This window comes from Danio aesculapii, chromosome 25, assembly GCF_903798145.1.
Source record: "Danio aesculapii chromosome 25, fDanAes4.1, whole genome shotgun sequence".
Lineage (NCBI taxonomy): Eukaryota > Metazoa > Chordata > Actinopteri > Cypriniformes > Danionidae > Danio > Danio aesculapii.
The window spans coordinates 7,387,392-7,404,535 of NC_079459.1; the positions used below are offsets into that span (position 1 = coordinate 7,387,392).

Sequence of the window (17,144 nt, forward strand, 5' to 3'; positions counted from 1 at the left end):
ACAGCAAAGGAACATTGCACTTTCTTATGGACATGGCCACATTTGACAACTTTTCTGGAGGTTAACAGCTGTCCACCCATTCATCCATCCAATCATCCATCCATTTATCCATCTATCTATCCGTCTATTTATTCGCCTATCCATCCATCCATCCATCCATCCATCCATCCATCCATCCATCCATCCATTTATCTATCAATCCATCCATCTCTCCATCCCTCTATCTATCAATGCATCCATCCATCCATCCATCCATCCATCTATCCATCCATCTATCCATTTATCTATATATCCATCCATCCATCCATCCATCCATCCATCTATCCATTTATCTATATATCATCCATCCATCCATCCATCCATCCATCCATCCGTCCATCCATCCATCCATCCATCCATCCATCCATCTATATATGTATCCATTTATCTTCTAGAGGTTAACAGTTTGGTTTTATCATTTATAAATTCATTCAGCTGATCTCCTGGTCTGGTGGGAGCACTTTTAGCTTAGCTTAGCATAGATCATTGAATCTGATTAGACCATTAGCATTGCACTCAAAAATGTCCAAAAACGTTTTAATAATTTTCTTATATGAAGCTTGGCTGTTTGGTAGTTACATCGTGAAGTAAGACCAACTGTTTTTGAAAACAAATTAAGCAAGATGCTAATGGTCTAATACGATGCAATGGGTTATGCTAAGCTAAAAGCTCTGCCATCAGCTCTGGAGATTAGCTGAATGGATTCAAAAATGGTTAAACTCAACTGTTTAACTCTAGCAAAGTTGTAAAATGAGCATATCTCCAAGTAAATTGATTGTTCCTTAACAAAAAAAAAAAAACATGTTATGATTGGAATAGTCAACAGACATGTTCACGATGCTAAATAGGAACATTTAAAGCAAGTCCTCAAACTGACATGAGAAATGGTCTGATCATGTGTGAGCTCATTTGAAGAAAGAAAACCATATGTTTTTTCCTAATCGACACGAGCAGTCCGGTCTCTCCAGAGCTCTTATCCTCAGGGCTGCTGTTGTGTTTGTGTGGTCAGGAGGGCTCGACCATGTGCATCCGCTCTGAATAGCAGCACAGGGTTTCAACTGGCCTGGATTAGCGCAAATGGACTGATCTGTGGGTGTCCTGTGTGTCTGCTAATTCAGTCTCTCTCAGGCGCGACAGCAAGATCATGCCATGAGTGTGTGATTGTATGTGTGTGTGTTGTCGTTCTGTGTGGCTCTGTGAGTGTATTTAACCCTGCAGTCAAGGGACATGAAGAGAGACAATAGGCACTTTCCCCTGATCAAACTGGCCTCTCTCTGTTAACACAAAGAGTCCTCTGTAGAGATGGCACAGAGGAGCCAGAGCGCCGGAAATTCACTGCTGCCTTTCTTCTGTTTTTCGCGACCACACCAGCAGACCCTTGCCGTCTCAATTCACATAATGAACATTTGTTTGCGGTTGAATTAAGATGCTGTTAAAGGGATAGTTCATCAAAAAATGAAAATCCTCATGTCTTTCCAATGCCCTGACTCCAGAGATGTATAAAGTACTAGAGACCCAGACTTAAGTAAAAGTACAAGTACTCTATCAAAAATTGACTTGTGTAGAAGTTGAAGTGCTCTTTAAGCACCATACTTATGTGGAAGTACTAAAGTATTCAACATGTTTTTGTACTCAAGTATTGCAAGTAGTTTATTTCAAAATTTACTACTCAAGCACTGAAAGTAAAAGTACAAGTATTGTGTAATGTAGTTATTAAAGAAAGCAGTCAAAAGACATCATATTGTTTTGTTTATTTTAAATATCTTTTTTTGGGGCACGTGATTAAGGAGAACGAAAAGAAATATGGCTTACGATACTGTTTTTCTCTTGCGCTTGGACCACAGAGCTGACAGATTATAACAGCTTTAACACACACCTTTCAAAGTTGAAAGGTCCATCGCAAATTGCCGGTTGTAAGTGGAAGTTCTGAACATTCTACCTGAAGATGCTGGTCACTATGGCACCCTCCATGCAGTAGCCAAGAAAACGGTCTATAATTGTTACGAGTAGAGGTGTGAATCAACACTGGTTTCACGGTTTGGTTTGGTTACGATTATCATACCATCGATTCGGTTCAATTCGATATTTTGGTGCATCTTGGTGCATTGACGATGCTTTTACACAATCATTTTTTTATTAAAATCTATAAATATATTTATATATTATTTGTAATGCAATTTTGCTCTTTAATACAGCAGTAAGATATATGAACTGTCCCCTAATTTGACCTGCTCAAAGGAAACACTCTCTCTGAATGTATCAAACAAAACTCATGCACCGAAGACAGCATGAGCATTTATAGCAAATAAACTAATGTAAATATTATCCCGCTTGCTTTTTGAGGGCTGACAGGCAAGGTCTTACACCCCTATGATTGATTATTCTTCACCTGCTCAACAGAAAGGGCTGCTATCGGCTTTAGAAATGAAAGTGCTGTTCACCGATGGCGGGAAGAACAGCTGCGGTTACAGTCTGTATGCGCAATCATCACAGGTAATCCATAATAGACACAGTGGAGAAAACTTGCACCTCAGGCTCGCTTGTGTCAGGATCCACAAGTATTGCTTTAACAGCTAAGAGTAGAGGAAAAGTTACCTCACAAACATACCAGTGGGTCAACGTCCAGAGAGAGAGAGGCACAGATGGAGTTTTACAGCATTTCTCAGTAACGTTAGTCGTGAAAAAGCGGCTCGTGTGCTGTGCCGCCTTCATTGTAGTAAGAGCGCTATTTACTCGCCCATGCCTCCGCCATAGTATTCTACTGCATCATCGCGCGTAGGAGATAAATGACGTCAGTACGCAATAACCGGTTATGATCTATTACTGAACCGATATCAATAATTTTGACACCCCTAATAACGAGTAATGATGCAGCACATAAAAATCTATCGGAGTAAAAGTATTAAACTCATCGAAAATATGTACTGAAGTAATCGTAGAAGTAGGAGAAAAAAAACAATACTTCAGTAGAGTACAGATACTGCCTTTTAATACTTAAGTACAGTAGTGAAGTAGTTCTACTTCGTTACTATGCATCTCTGCCTGACACTATCATTAATCACTCAAATGAAGATATTATAGGTGAAATCTGAGAGCTCCCTCATCCTCCATATACAGTACTCAAATCGTCCAGAAAGGTTCCAAAAATCTACCTCAGATCAGTCCTACATGCCTTCAGTGGTTCAATTGGAATATTATGAAGCTACGAGAAAACTTTTGTGCCCATATTAAACAAAAATATGGTAAGAAGGTTGCTGGTTCGAGTCCCGGTTGGGCCAGTTGGCATTTCTGTGTGTAATTTGCATGTTCTCCCCATGTTCGCGTGAGTTTCCTCCAGGTGCTCTGGTTTCCCCCACTGTCCAAAGACATGCGGTGTAGGTGAATTGAATAAACTAAATTGGCTGTAGTGTATGTGTGTGAATGTGAGAGTGTATGGGTGTTTCCCATTACTGAGTTGCGGCTGGAAGGGCATCCGCTACGTAAAACATACGCTGGATAAGTTGGCGGATCATTTTGCTGTGGCAACCCCTGATAAATAAAGGGACTAAGTTGAAGGAAAATTAATGAATCAATAAAAAAATTGACTTTATTCAACAGTTAATTCTTCTCAGTGTCAGTATATTGCGCACGTTCACAAAAATGCTGTGCGTATCATGCTCGGCCACATGCTGATGTATTGCCTCAGATGCGTCCGTGCTTTTTTTCAAACTCAGAGGAAGTCACGCACAGCTATCTAAGGGGTAATATGTGAATGTGCGCAATATACTGACACTGGGTAGAAGGAACTGTTAAATTAAGTTGTTTTTTGTTTGATGCATACACAAAAGTCTTCTCTTAGCTTCCTATTCCGAGTGAACCAATAAAGACATATACTGGGTATTAGTGGGAATAAACTGGGAATTTACAAAAATTCTGTAGTTGGATAGAATTGAAATAAATCTTGTTTATTTCAACTATTTATATGGCCGAAGTTAGTAGGCCTTCTGAATTATTAGTTTCCCCCCCAATTTCTGTCTAACGAAAAGAAGATTTTTAAACACGATTCTGAACACAATAGTTTTAATAACTAGTTTCTGCTAAAATCTTGATGGTTCTGTGGGTTTCATCTACCCAAACTAATCCTTATTTTGTATTTTCTATTAGATTTAGGTCAGGTGATTGGCTGAGCCATTCTACAGCTTTATTTTCTTTCTCTGAAGCTATTTGAAAGTTTCTTTGGCTTTTTTGGATCATTGTCTTGCTAAAATGTCCACCCTGCTTTCAACTTCATCATCCTAATAATGTAATTTTTGGACTGAAGCAGCTAATATTCAGTTACAATGACGGAAGGCAGAGAGTTGCTGAATAACTACTAAGAGATTTCAGCTGCTGTCTGGGCTTACACCGTCTTTCTACACCTCCCTTTCTTCATGTGTTCAATACTTTTTTCTTGTGTCATTTCATTTTACTACACATCACTTAATTTGTAAATTTCTTTGGTTGTTACCAACATTTCTTAAAAAGTCAACATATATATATATACACACACACACACACACACTGTTGAAGTCAGAATTTTTAGCTCCCCTGAATTATTAACCCCCCCGTTTATTTTTCCCCAATAAACTTTTTAACGGAGAAAACATTTTTTCAACACATTTCTAAACATAATAGTTTTAATAATTAATTTCTAATAACTGATTTATTTAATCTTTGCCATGATGACAGTAAATAATATTTGACTAGATATTTTTTAAGACACTTCTACAACTTAAAGTGACATTTAAAGGCTTAACTAGGTTAATTAGGTTAACTAAGCAGGTTAGGGTAATTCGGCAAGTTATTGTTTAATGATGGTTTGTTCTGTAGACTATCGAAAAAAATATAGCTTAAAGGGGCTAATAATATTGACCCTAAAATGTTTTTTAAAAAATTCAAACTGCTTTTATTCTAGCCAAAATAAAACAAATAAGACTTTCTCCAGAAGAAAAAATATTATCAAACATACTGTGAAAATTTACTTGCTCTGTTAAACATCATTTGGGAAATATTTAAAAAGGAAAAAAATTCAAAGGGGGGCTAATAATTTGGACTTCAACTGTATATATATATATATATATATATATATATATATATATATATATATATATATATATATATATATATATATATATATATATATATATATATAAATAATTTGTAGTAATAAATAATTTAATTTAAAATATATTAATTTCTGAAGATGAAATGGGAGTGAGTAAATAATAATAATAATAAAATGTCATTTTCATTTCTGGGTGAACTAACCCCTTAAAAATGATGCAAACACAGCCACAGATTCAATATTTATTGATACTTGTCTGCTGGATGCTGAATGTTTTTTAAAAATTCAAATGAAATTAATGAATAGATTTTCATTCAAAAAATATCTGCAGATATTCTTCCCATGATGCCCTAAAAGTAATGTTTTTGTTCTCTTTATAGGCTGATGCAGGACTGAGATTGTCTGGCCAGGAGCGTTTGGCCTCAGATCGACCTTTACCAGCCCAGGAAAAGCCCTCCCTCTCCCTCCCTCCGTATCACCCATTCAGCATGACCCCGAGTGCCCTCATGCAGGACCCCCGTCTGCAAGCTCAGTCAGTACCGCACAAATCTACACACCTGTATGTCCTACAGCGGTCAGGTTTCTCATCAACTGTCTGTCTGCTTCTTCTCCCTCAGTCTGTCCCAACAGGTTCCTCACATGCTGCTAGCAGGGGCTCAGGAGGAGTATGTTCGCGATGGTTTCCGTCCGTACGCCTCCGCTGAAGAGCTGCGAATGCCTCTCCTGCCTCTAGGGCTCAACCCAGGAACTGCAGATGCTCTAGCATACTTTCACTCAGGATATTTGCCTCACCCCTCGCTTGCTTCATACAGGTGAGTGGTGCAGTTTTTCTGTGGTTCTACATAGAGAGGAATAGGGTTGCATGATTCCAGAAATTTTCAAAGCTGGAAACTTTCCATGGGAATATAATAAGAATTAAAGGGAATTTACAAAAATTCTATAATTGCATATAGTTGAAATGAGTTAATAGAGCAAGTAAATACGGTAAATGTTTTGGTATTATTTAAGTGAATATATTTTATAAATGGTGTTAAAATGAGATAGCAAATAACTAGTGTTTATACTGTAGCTAACTAGCATAAGAGTGGTATTTATTCACCAACTACACTGCCTGACAAAGTCTTGTTGCCTATCCAAATTTTAGGAACAACAAATAATAACTTGACTTCGAGTTGATCATTTGGTATCAGAAGTGGCTTATATGAAAGGCAAAAGCCTCTAATTTACTCTTTTTTTTACCAAAATAAAATATGATCATGTCTTTATTTTTAAGTATTTAATTAGGGCAGTAAGGTCTGTTTTTCCTAAGACAAAAGTCTTGTCTCTTAACAGACATAATGTACAGTAAAGCATATAAAGTCATGCTGCAGTGGAAAAATAATTAATATTGTGTATGACTCTCATGAGCTTGGAGGATTGCATCCATACATCTCTGCAATGACTCAAATCACTTATCAATAAAGTCATCTGGAATAGCAAAGAAAGCGTTCTTGCAGGACTCCCAGAGTTCATCAAGATTCTTTGGATTCATATTAAATGCGTTCTCCTTCATTTTAACTACTAAATGCTCAATAATGTTCATATCTGGTGACTGGGCTGGCCAATCCTAGAGCACCTTGACCTGTGGTTTGTAATGTAATGAGCAGCACAAATGTCTTGATACCTCAGGCTGTTGATGTTGCCATCCACTCTGCAGATCTCTCACACGCCCCCATACTGAATGTAACCCCAAACCATGATTTTTCCTTCACCAAACTTGACTGATTTCTATGTGAATCTTGGGTCCATGTGGGCTCCAATAGGTCTTCTGCAGTATTTGTGATGATTGGGATGCAGTTCAACAGATGATTCATCGACCTTCTGCCACTTTTCCAAATGATCAACTAGAAGTCAAGCTATTATTTATTGCTTTTACAACTGAGATCGATGACAAGACTGTATAGTCCCAAGTAGTGTATAGTCCCTTGTTATGCCAAGACTCAAATCTAAAGTCCAAATTTTTTTTTATAACCTTTAGGCCAGTGTTTCTCAACCACGTTCCTGGAGGACCACCAGCTCTGCACATTTTCCATGTCTCCTTAACCAAACACCCCTGATTCAGATCATCAGCTCATTAGCAGAGACTGAAAGACCTGCAATGGGTGTGACAGACAAAGGAGACATCCAAAACATGCAGTGCCGGTGGTCCTCCAGGAACGTGGTTGAGAAACACTGCTTTAGGCAATGGCTACCCATTGTTCCACTTGCAAATAAAGTGAAAAATGTCTTTAAAGTAAAACAGTAGTATTTTGCATGTGTCAACTTACTGATTCTGTAACTGATTAATTTGTATGCTTGTCAGCTGATGACTAGCATATGACAAAACAATTTGTTTATATTTATGTTTGTATAGGATACAGTTTATATACATTTTCCTAAAATTTCTAATTAATTCTCATAAATTCTTGTAAATTCACATATATTCCGGCTAAGTTTTTCAATTGAAAAATATGAAATGATATCCATGCTGAAGCTCTCATGAATACTTTCTGAAAAGTTTCAGAAAGTTTACTGAAAATTTTCTGCCCATTTGCAGCTCTAGAAGGGGACAGTTGTGGCCAAATAGTTAGTGAATCTGATTTGTACCTCCAAGGTTACTGGTTTAATCCCTAGTTCTAGAAGAGAGAATAAACAGCACTCTATTCTAGGGCTGTGTGATTTGGGCAAATATCTAATTGCAATTTTTTTGACATGTTGCGATTGTGATTTCATTTTGTTGTCCATCTTCAGCTCAATAATCTGTATTGTAGCTTCTTACTGCTAAAATGAAGTGAGTGGTAGTTAAGAAAAGGAGCTGAAAAGATCTTAACTTACTCCCAACATTTATTCAAATTTGTTTTTAAATATCTAGAAATGAAACTCATTTTTCTCTAGAGCTAATGGTAAGCACACATAAAATGGCCTTACCTGTTTGTAAACAAGTTTAACTCTAATTAGGGAGATAATGTAGCTTATTATACAAACCAAAAAAATGATAACTATAAAAATACAGAACACTCAGTAAACTAACATGGCTGATAAGAGGCTGATTGAAAAGTTCTGATTGGGCAGAACAAAAGTGCGCTCACTCAATTGGCTAGTAAGACTGTCACACAGACGGCAGTCATGCTTTTGCTCTGGGTGGGGCAAAGGAAATAACATATATAAATTCCATGTTGCAGCCTCTTAGCTAACCACAACGTTTCAAATCACGATTGCGATTCGGATTTCAACTTAATTAGCATATTTCCGTACAGCCCATCAATACCCATGACTGAGATTTCTTCGAACATTACACCAAATCCCATAATTCCTGCCTGGTCACCACTACCAATGGCCACTGCTTCAGGTGTGTTTACAATGTGTGTGTTCATTACTCACTGTTGTGTGTGTTCACTTGAATGGGTTGTTATTAGAAGTGCGCTTCATTTTTTGCCACTACTCTGTAGTTATTTAGTTGAAATTTTGTGGTTTGTCATGATTTTTTTGAACACCTCATTTGAATTTTAAATGTATTATCTTGCTATTCCTAATAGTGTATGGTGACCAAACTCATTTAATGAATATACAGCAGGGAAAATAAGTATTGAACAGGTCACCATTTTTCTTAGAAAACATATTTCTAAAGGTGCCATTTACTTGAGATTTTCCCTGGATGTTGGTAACAACCAAAGAAATCCATATATGCAAGGAAAACAAATCTAATTAGTTTACAAATTAAGCTATGCATAATAAAAAAAAAATGATGCAGGGAAAATGTATTGAACACATGAAGAAAGCAACCCAGGCTCATTCTGAGAACGTAGTCCCGGGGACGTTTCTGGAGACCGCGAAATACGTAGCCGGGGGTACGTGCGGCTGCATTTCATTTTTTTAAGCGAACGCTGCGGGGCGGTGTGACGCCGTTCCCTTCGGCGCTCGCCAGCCGGCCAGCCGGCCGCTCGCCTCCGTGTGGAGGGCTTTCCCGCTGTTTTCCCAGTTTGTCCGGTTAGCTCTTCGTGTACTCGAGGCGCAGAGAGGGGCTGACCACGACGACGACCGGGTTCGAGTCCGGGGAAGAGCGGTTCCAGGAATCAGGTAAGAAAACAAAAACAAAATCCAAAAAATGAAGCCAACACGTTCGTCACAGGGTGAGAATGTGGTCAAAATCCGAAAACGTGGTAAAAAACGGACGAGGGCTTTTCTTTTTCTGGACGGCTTTTGTGAACCGTCGTTGATTGGGTTTGGGGACGGAGGAGGGTGGGTCAGCCGATTGGCCGGTCGCACGGTCAATCATTCCGTCATGAAGACAGGCAGACGGGCGGAAGGTCATTCGACAGCGGCCTCCAGCGGGTTTACACGAGAACGGCGCGGGAAAAAGCGCGCACAGCGGCCTCTTGCGGACTCGCGAAAACAAAAACTGCACAAATACGTACCTCCCGGGACGTATTTCGCGGTCTCCAGAAACGTCCCCGGGACTACGTTCTCGGAATGAGCCTGGGTTGGAAGAAAGGAAGGTGTAGAAAAGCAGTGAAAGCCCAGACAACAGCTGAAATCTCTCAGTAGTTCCTCAGCAATCCTCTGCCCTTTCTCACTATAAATAATATTAGCTGCGTAACATCTACATTATCAGGACGATGAAGATGAAACCATGGTGGACATTTCATTAAGACAATGATCCAAAACACAGCCAAGGAAACTCTCAAATGCTTTCAGATAAAGAAAATCAAGCTGTAGAATGGCCTAGCCAATCACCTGACTGAATACAATACATACTCAATACATATTTTCTTCACTGTAGCTGCTTAATAAAACTATTTTTTTTAAATGAACCAAAATTTATTGTTTATATTTACTAAGAAATGGATACAATTTTCAGTTTTAAAAGGGGGCAAATGCTCATCTTCTCTCGGAATGTGGTTGAACCAGCAGATTATAATGTAATGACATCTTGTATTAAATTGTATGTGGAAATGAACATTGAGAAGAGCTCGTCTGTTCAGTTTGTGAATATCTGTGTGTGTGTCCGGGATTCACATCCCTCATTACAGCCATTAAATCATGCACAGGAGACAAGACAGTGAGCCAAACATGCACACACATACACATAATATACACGCACATGCACAACTTAGACTCAAGACAAAAACACACATCAAGACACAGAATTTATGTGTGTCTGTACAGTATGTATATAAAGGTGTCTACGTATATTACACCGTTCAGTGAATAAGCTGTTTATTTCAACCCAGGCTCATTCTGAGAACGTAGTCTGGTGGACAATTCTAGAGAATGCGAAATACGTCCCGGGAGGTACGTAATTTTGCAGTTTTTGTTTTGCGAATCCGCGAGAGGCCGCTGTGCGGGTTTTTTCCACGTCTCGAACGTCTCTCGCAAGTGCTGTTCGCACCTGCACCGTTCTCGCATAAACCCGCCAGAGGCCGCTGTCGAACGACCTTCCGCCTGTCTACCTGGATGACAGAATGATTGACCGTGCGACCGGCCAATCGGCTGACCCTCCTCCTTCCCTAAACCCAACCAACGACGATTCACAAAAGCCGTCCAGAAAAAGGAAAGCCCTCGTCTGATTTTTAACCACGTTTTTGGATTTTGGATTTTTGGATTTCGACAAGTGCCGAAAGGAATGGCGTCACACGGCCCCGCAGTGTTCGCTTAAAAAAATTAAATGCAGCAGTACGTACCCCCGGCTACGTATTTCTCGGTCTCCACAAACGTCCACGGGACTACGTTTTCAGAATGAGCCTGGGTTGGTTTATTTTCAAACATAAATATTTTTTCTTGTTAAACTGGTCAACAACATGCCCTAGATATTGTTGGAAATTGATTAGATTTTTATTTGGTTATTGATTGTTAAAGGTGCTGTATGTAAGTTTTTGACTCTTCTAAAGCGTAAAAATACCATAGTATGTTTGCAGATATTTAAGAAACATGCTACGTGAACCATCTTGTTTATCTGATAAACAATGCTGAAGTCAAATATTTGCTTTGAAAATGTGAGTTACATTGCGGAATGCCTGTCTTTGTTTTGGTCATTTAACCCGCTCTATGCAAGTTTAGCCAATTATATTTCAGCACCCCGGGTTGCCTTGGTGAGAGCCTTCAGTCATGAAGAAGGCATGTGTTTGCTACCAAAAATGTGACCTCTGGTGTCTGAAATGAGATGCAGATTCACAGTTCCACATGAGGTGGTTATTAATTAGCAAATAACATAAATATTATGAACGTAAACATTAGTAGAGCAGGTTACATTGTAACCCTGTGTCCCAACAACAAGCTACGTGATGAGATTTGCATTGAAATGCAATTGGGCTGTTTGCACCAGATGTAACATGAGAGAAATTTAAATACAGCTATTCAGAAGCACAGAATAGTGCACTCACTGCACTTCAACAATATGGTAAGGTTTATAATCTAATTAATACATATTAAACCTCTTTAACCATATTAAATGTACATGCTGAATCACTGATATGTGTTGGATTGCTCTGAGTCACAGTTCTAAAGTTCAATTTCAAATGGTTTATTTTATTTTCAAGGTCTGAGGTGAACTATCTGCTGATGCTTTCAGTATATGGCAATAAATGTCATGATCATGGTCAGTTGTCTGTTGTTTAGCTTCAAGAAACAGAAACCATTCCTAAAATATAAATTTCAGGTGTTGGTTAGAACAAAAACTCCTTTTAATGTGGAAAATAGTCCTTCTATCACATGCTGTTGCTTTTATTTAGAACACAATTTAAATCAGCCTTTATTGGTGTCGTCAATCTGTCAACTTGTTTTGAAACGGGTGCAATACCTAGTTCAGTCACTGAGTGTCAAACTTGCATATTGCACCTTTAACAATTTAAAATTAGGCTCCATTTGTTAATATCAGTGTATTAAACTGAACTAATGATAAAAAAAGTCCTTGTCAAGCATTTATTAATCTTAGATGATGTAATTTTTTTAATTTAACATTAAATAACTTTTTTTTCTTTTAATAGTAGGCTCATTTTAAACTCTGCTAGAGTTAAAAAGTTGAGTTTGACCATTTTTGAATCCATTGAAAGTCAGAACCTTTGGTTATTATGCTTGAATAAGTGTATAGTTCCTAGCCATATCGGAACAACAGAAGAGTCAAGCTTCAAATAGGGAAAATTATTGAAACTTTTGAGCAAGATGCTAATGGTCTAATCTGATTCAATGATCTTTGCTAAGCTAAGCTAAAAGTGCTCCCGCCAGACTGTGAGATTGGCTGAATGGATTTAAACCTCCAATTTTTAACTCCAGGGCAGTGCTAAAATGTTTAAAAAGTGTTCTTTTAACGCTAATGAATTAAGTTTGGTTGTATTTTTTTAAACTAACATTAACATAACTTTTGTAACAAATATCTACACTGTAAAGGCGTTTAGTTGCTTGACTTTAAAAGCGTTTCCTTGCCTTAAATGCAACGAGTTAATATTACTTAAAGGGCACCTATTTGACCCCTTTTAAAAGATAAAGATCTAAAAAAAGACTTTGGTGTCTCTAGAATGTGTCTGTAAAGTTTCAGCTGAAAACACCCATCAGATAATTTATTAAAGCCTCCAGAATATGCTCATTTTGGTGTCTGAGTATAGTGTGGCTGTTTTTGCAGCCTGTGGCTTTAAATGCAAATGAGCTGCTTTTCCCTGCCCACTACCACATGTATGTCTGCTTCCCCTGCATTACATCAAATAAACAGCCATCAGTGATAGAAACAGACACGGATGAAGCTGAAAAACAGCTAATAATTAGTATTAGTAAGAATACAAAGTAAGTTTATTTCCTGTATTTGTGGTGGAGTTTAATCAAGCCCTTCTGAAATGATGAGTCACACACACATGCTGTTTGCAGTACACACACACACACACACACACACACACACACACACACACACACACATTAGACTTGTTGAGTTTGTCACTCCAATATGACAGTGGAGACACTATACCAATTAGTATTCAGCACTATGCTATATTTATGTATACAGTATACACTATACTATACCTATAGTATTCAAACACTTTACGAGCAATGCACTCTGAATGAAGCGATAAGAATTCTGAACAATCCATCTCATGTACTCTTTTCATTTTACGATCTTTTACCTTCTGGGATAAGATACAGAACCTTCCGCTAGAAGCGGAACAGACTTAAGAGCTCTTTTATCCCGGTGTCAATCAGACTGCTGATCACTGATCGATAGTGTGCTTATGCTTTTTTTCCCCTGTATGCAATTCTTTTGCATGTTTGCTTATTTTAGTTTATTCTTATGTTTGCAATTTCCCCTTGAGGGACAATAAAGTATACAAACAACAAACAAACTATACCTACATACAGTTCTGTCCAAACAGCTTACAAAAGTTGGTGCCCTTTAAAAAAGTCAATACATTCACTGACTTATTGTTTTATATTAATGCACATCGTTTGTTTACTTAATAATCACAAGGCAATGAGTTTACTCTCTTTTTTAAGTAAAGTCAACTAATTGATTTTCACAGTGTATTCTCACTGTTGCTGCCAGTTAATGCATTAGCGTTTACTAATTAGTTATTTAAGTACCTTTTAGCAATCGAAATCATCATTTAAATCCAAACATTAATGTGCAGTAAAGTAATACACAACAATATATTGTAAACATTTTTGGGTAACACTTTAGTTTAGGTCACAATTAATGCTATTAACTACTGGCTTATTACCTGTTTATTATTAACATATTAACTGTTCATTGCTAGTTATAAAGTATGATCTTTGCGTCCTACCCACAAGCTAAACCCAACTTCTACCTTACTAAATATTAATGAACAGTTAATAAGTAGTTTATTAAGCTAGTAGTGTTAGTTAATCGTTTGTTAATACCATGAATTGTGACCTAAACTAAACTGTTACCCATTTTATGTCAATAATATTACAATACTTTATACATATCATGACCAAATTTGATACCGACTGTCACATGTCTTCGTCAGAGCATTTTTGCACCTTTGTCTCAGTCGTTGATCCTGGTGGACTGTATTTTGCTGTGTGAACATTACAGTATGTCTCTCTGGCTCTGTACAGTATCAGTCTCAGCGTGGCTCTGACAGAAATAGGCAGCGCTGTTGATGTCGGAGGGCCAGAGAGCAGAGGTTAATGAACGACATGGTTATTTCTGGAAGCATTCATTAGCTGCTCTCTCTCTCTCTCTCTCTCTCTCTCTCTCTCTCTCTCTCTCTCTCTCTCTCTCTCTCTCTCTCTCTCTTAGGATGGAGGATTATTACAGTCTGTCAGCCCTCCGCTCACATTACTACCAGCTTCCAGAGGCCCTGCACCCATCCGCTGTTCACCTGCCCACACCAGGCGTCTTCTACCCTCCTGACGTCACACACCCAGCACTGACAGCAATGCACTCAGACAGGTACACAAAAGTGCACACACACACACAGGGTATCCGCTGGGTTTTAAAAAGTCTTAAAGGGGACCTATTTTGCCTCTTTTTACAAGATGTAAAATAAGTCTCTGATGTCCCTTGAGTGTGTATGTGAAGTTTCAGCTCAAAATACCACATAGATAATGTTTTATAACTCTTTGAAACTGCCCCTTGTATGCGTTGATCATAATTGATCTGTTTTGGTAGCAGTCGCTTTAAATTTAAATGAGATTGTGCTTCCAGCCCTCTTTTTACTAGAAGGTGGAGCTATAAACATGTATGTGTCACCATAGCAGATGATTTAAAACTCTAATGGCAGACTGCTGCTTTTCACTCAGGGCTGTTTATGCTAATAAGGGAGTGATCATCACTAATGGGCGTGGCTTCCCTTCTCTGATGACACATACAAATGGAAGAATGTCAATCAAAGTGTTTCTGCAGACTGTTTTTATGAAATGTGATTATGAAAAATAGAATTGATTGATTTTTACCATTGAAAGCTGGTTATATTCACACATTGTTGCCTCACAACTGTATTGGAACACCCGTTAAAACAGATTTTTGCATAATAGGTCACCTTTAAATGTCTAAAAACTAAATTTTACATTCACTGAATTATTGTGTTTTTAACAGGTCCAAGCTTTGATACATCCATGAGCTGTTTTCCCTCATGGGGACAAAAATTAATGTTCCCATAATGTCAGAATGTACTTCTATCGCTGTTCTTGTACGTTATTTTTTTTAGATAATGTATTTTTGTTCAGTTTTGATAGACTACATGTTGATTTCAAAATTACATTTACAGACAAAATACATTTATAGACCATTTCAATGTGGTGATGTCATTGGCCCATGAACATTTCCTGCTTTATGTCAAACTATTTCATAACTGTAGCAAGGCAATTCTATGATAACTTTACATTAAAACACCCGCCATAGGACTATTTATCAATATGTGGAGCTTTTTGAATTCTCTAAAGCAATGGAAATTAAAAATGTAAAACAGGAAACATGTTAGGACCATTGTTATTGTTTACATCCCTCAAAATGGTCTATACAGTAAAATTATAAATTATATATATATAATTTTTTTTAGCAAATACTTCTGCATATTTCGCTGCATATGTGCAAATCATCCGAACTTCAATATCTATTTTCCAATTGAACATTATGTTATTTGCATAACATTACACAACTCTCCTCAATAGGGGTGTAAACGGATCACAGTTGATCCATGATTCGTATGGATCACAACCCACACTTCGGAACACAAGTGACCTGCCGATTAATACATTTTTTTATTTGTAGAATAATCCTAAATTTGTAACGATTGCAGAGAGATCACCTCTTGCATCATTCTAATCACATGTATGAAAGCGTTTAGGCTTTGCTGTAAAAAATAATGATGACAGAAGAAGTTGTCATAGGTTATCCGGGATGAGGTGGGTTTCTAAGGTTATTAAAAGTGTTTTCTGTCACTACTTGTTTAGCCTGCATAAATGCATTCAGTGTAAGCTGCACAATTATTCAGTAAAAGATCAGAACCCATGCAACATAAATTATAAATAATGGTGATTTGCATTTGTTTATTAATCATTCGAATTACTGCATTCAAATCTGAAAACGCAAAAATCAAGAAAGAGATTCACAGCCCTATCATACACCCAGTGCAATAAGGCACCAGATGTATTTGCCACGATTTGTTGCTATTTTCAGACCAGTGCTAACCTAATTTTCATTTGCACCACTTTGTGGACTTATGAACTGAATTTAGAAATAGTTTTGAAACAAATCTTTGCGCTTAACAAACTAAATTAAATATGTAGGCTAATGGATGTCTTCAGTGGAGTGTGTACATCGTTTCCTTATTCACAAAAGTAAAGGAGTAAAGTGTAAAAGTAAAGAGAAAGTAAAGTGACCGAATGGAGGAGGCTCGTTCTTTATCCTTGCTCAGATTGTTTGTTTAACTGTTTTCTCGCTATTAAAGCATTCAGTTTTTACTCTTACAAAGTCCGCTGCCATGTAAATAGCAACTGACTCTTAAAGGGAATGAATGCATGTTATGCTCAAAACGTACCCATAATTAATTAAGAGAATAAGGACAACCCTGATAAACCATGCGCCGTGGCGACAACCGTATTTTTTCCGTCCTTAAAAAAGTAAAAGTGGATTTGAACATGCTCCCAATGCTTTTGCGCCATGCGTTTTAGACTTTGTGCCTAGATCTTTAAAATAGAGCTCTCAGACTTTAGTTTACAAACAATCAAATAACACAAAAGTACTGAGATAACAGTTTATAGTTTAGATGTAACCACTAATGTTTATGGTAAAGATTAAAATCACCGTCATATGCATTTAATGACGCTCAAAAAGGCAAGTTGTAGGCAGCAATTACATTATTTAGCCAATAGGTGGTGACAACCAGCCATCAACAATATGCCACTGAATAATTCTTCAAAAATGATACATCTAACAATAAAGCATGATGTTTAATCAGTGAATATTGAAATGATTGTATTGAAAATAAGACTATATATGACTAAAGACTAAATATGGGTCGAACAAATAATAATGTTAGATTTATATATTTAGCAT

At 37.5% G+C, this 17,144-nt stretch overlaps 1 protein-coding gene across 1 annotated transcript in view; it reads left to right on the forward strand.

The window, feature by feature from the left end:
* gse1a (Gse1 coiled-coil protein a) overlaps positions 1-17,144 on the forward strand; it is an 85,954-nt gene that overhangs the window by 41,234 nt on the left and 27,576 nt on the right. The window contains exons 4-6 of the mRNA XM_056452328.1: positions 5,503-5,654; positions 5,740-5,934; positions 14,385-14,537. Coding sequence (XP_056308303.1) covers positions 5,503-5,654; positions 5,740-5,934; positions 14,385-14,537 — 500 coding nt within the window. The remainder of the gene's footprint in view (positions 1-5,502; positions 5,655-5,739; positions 5,935-14,384; positions 14,538-17,144) is intronic.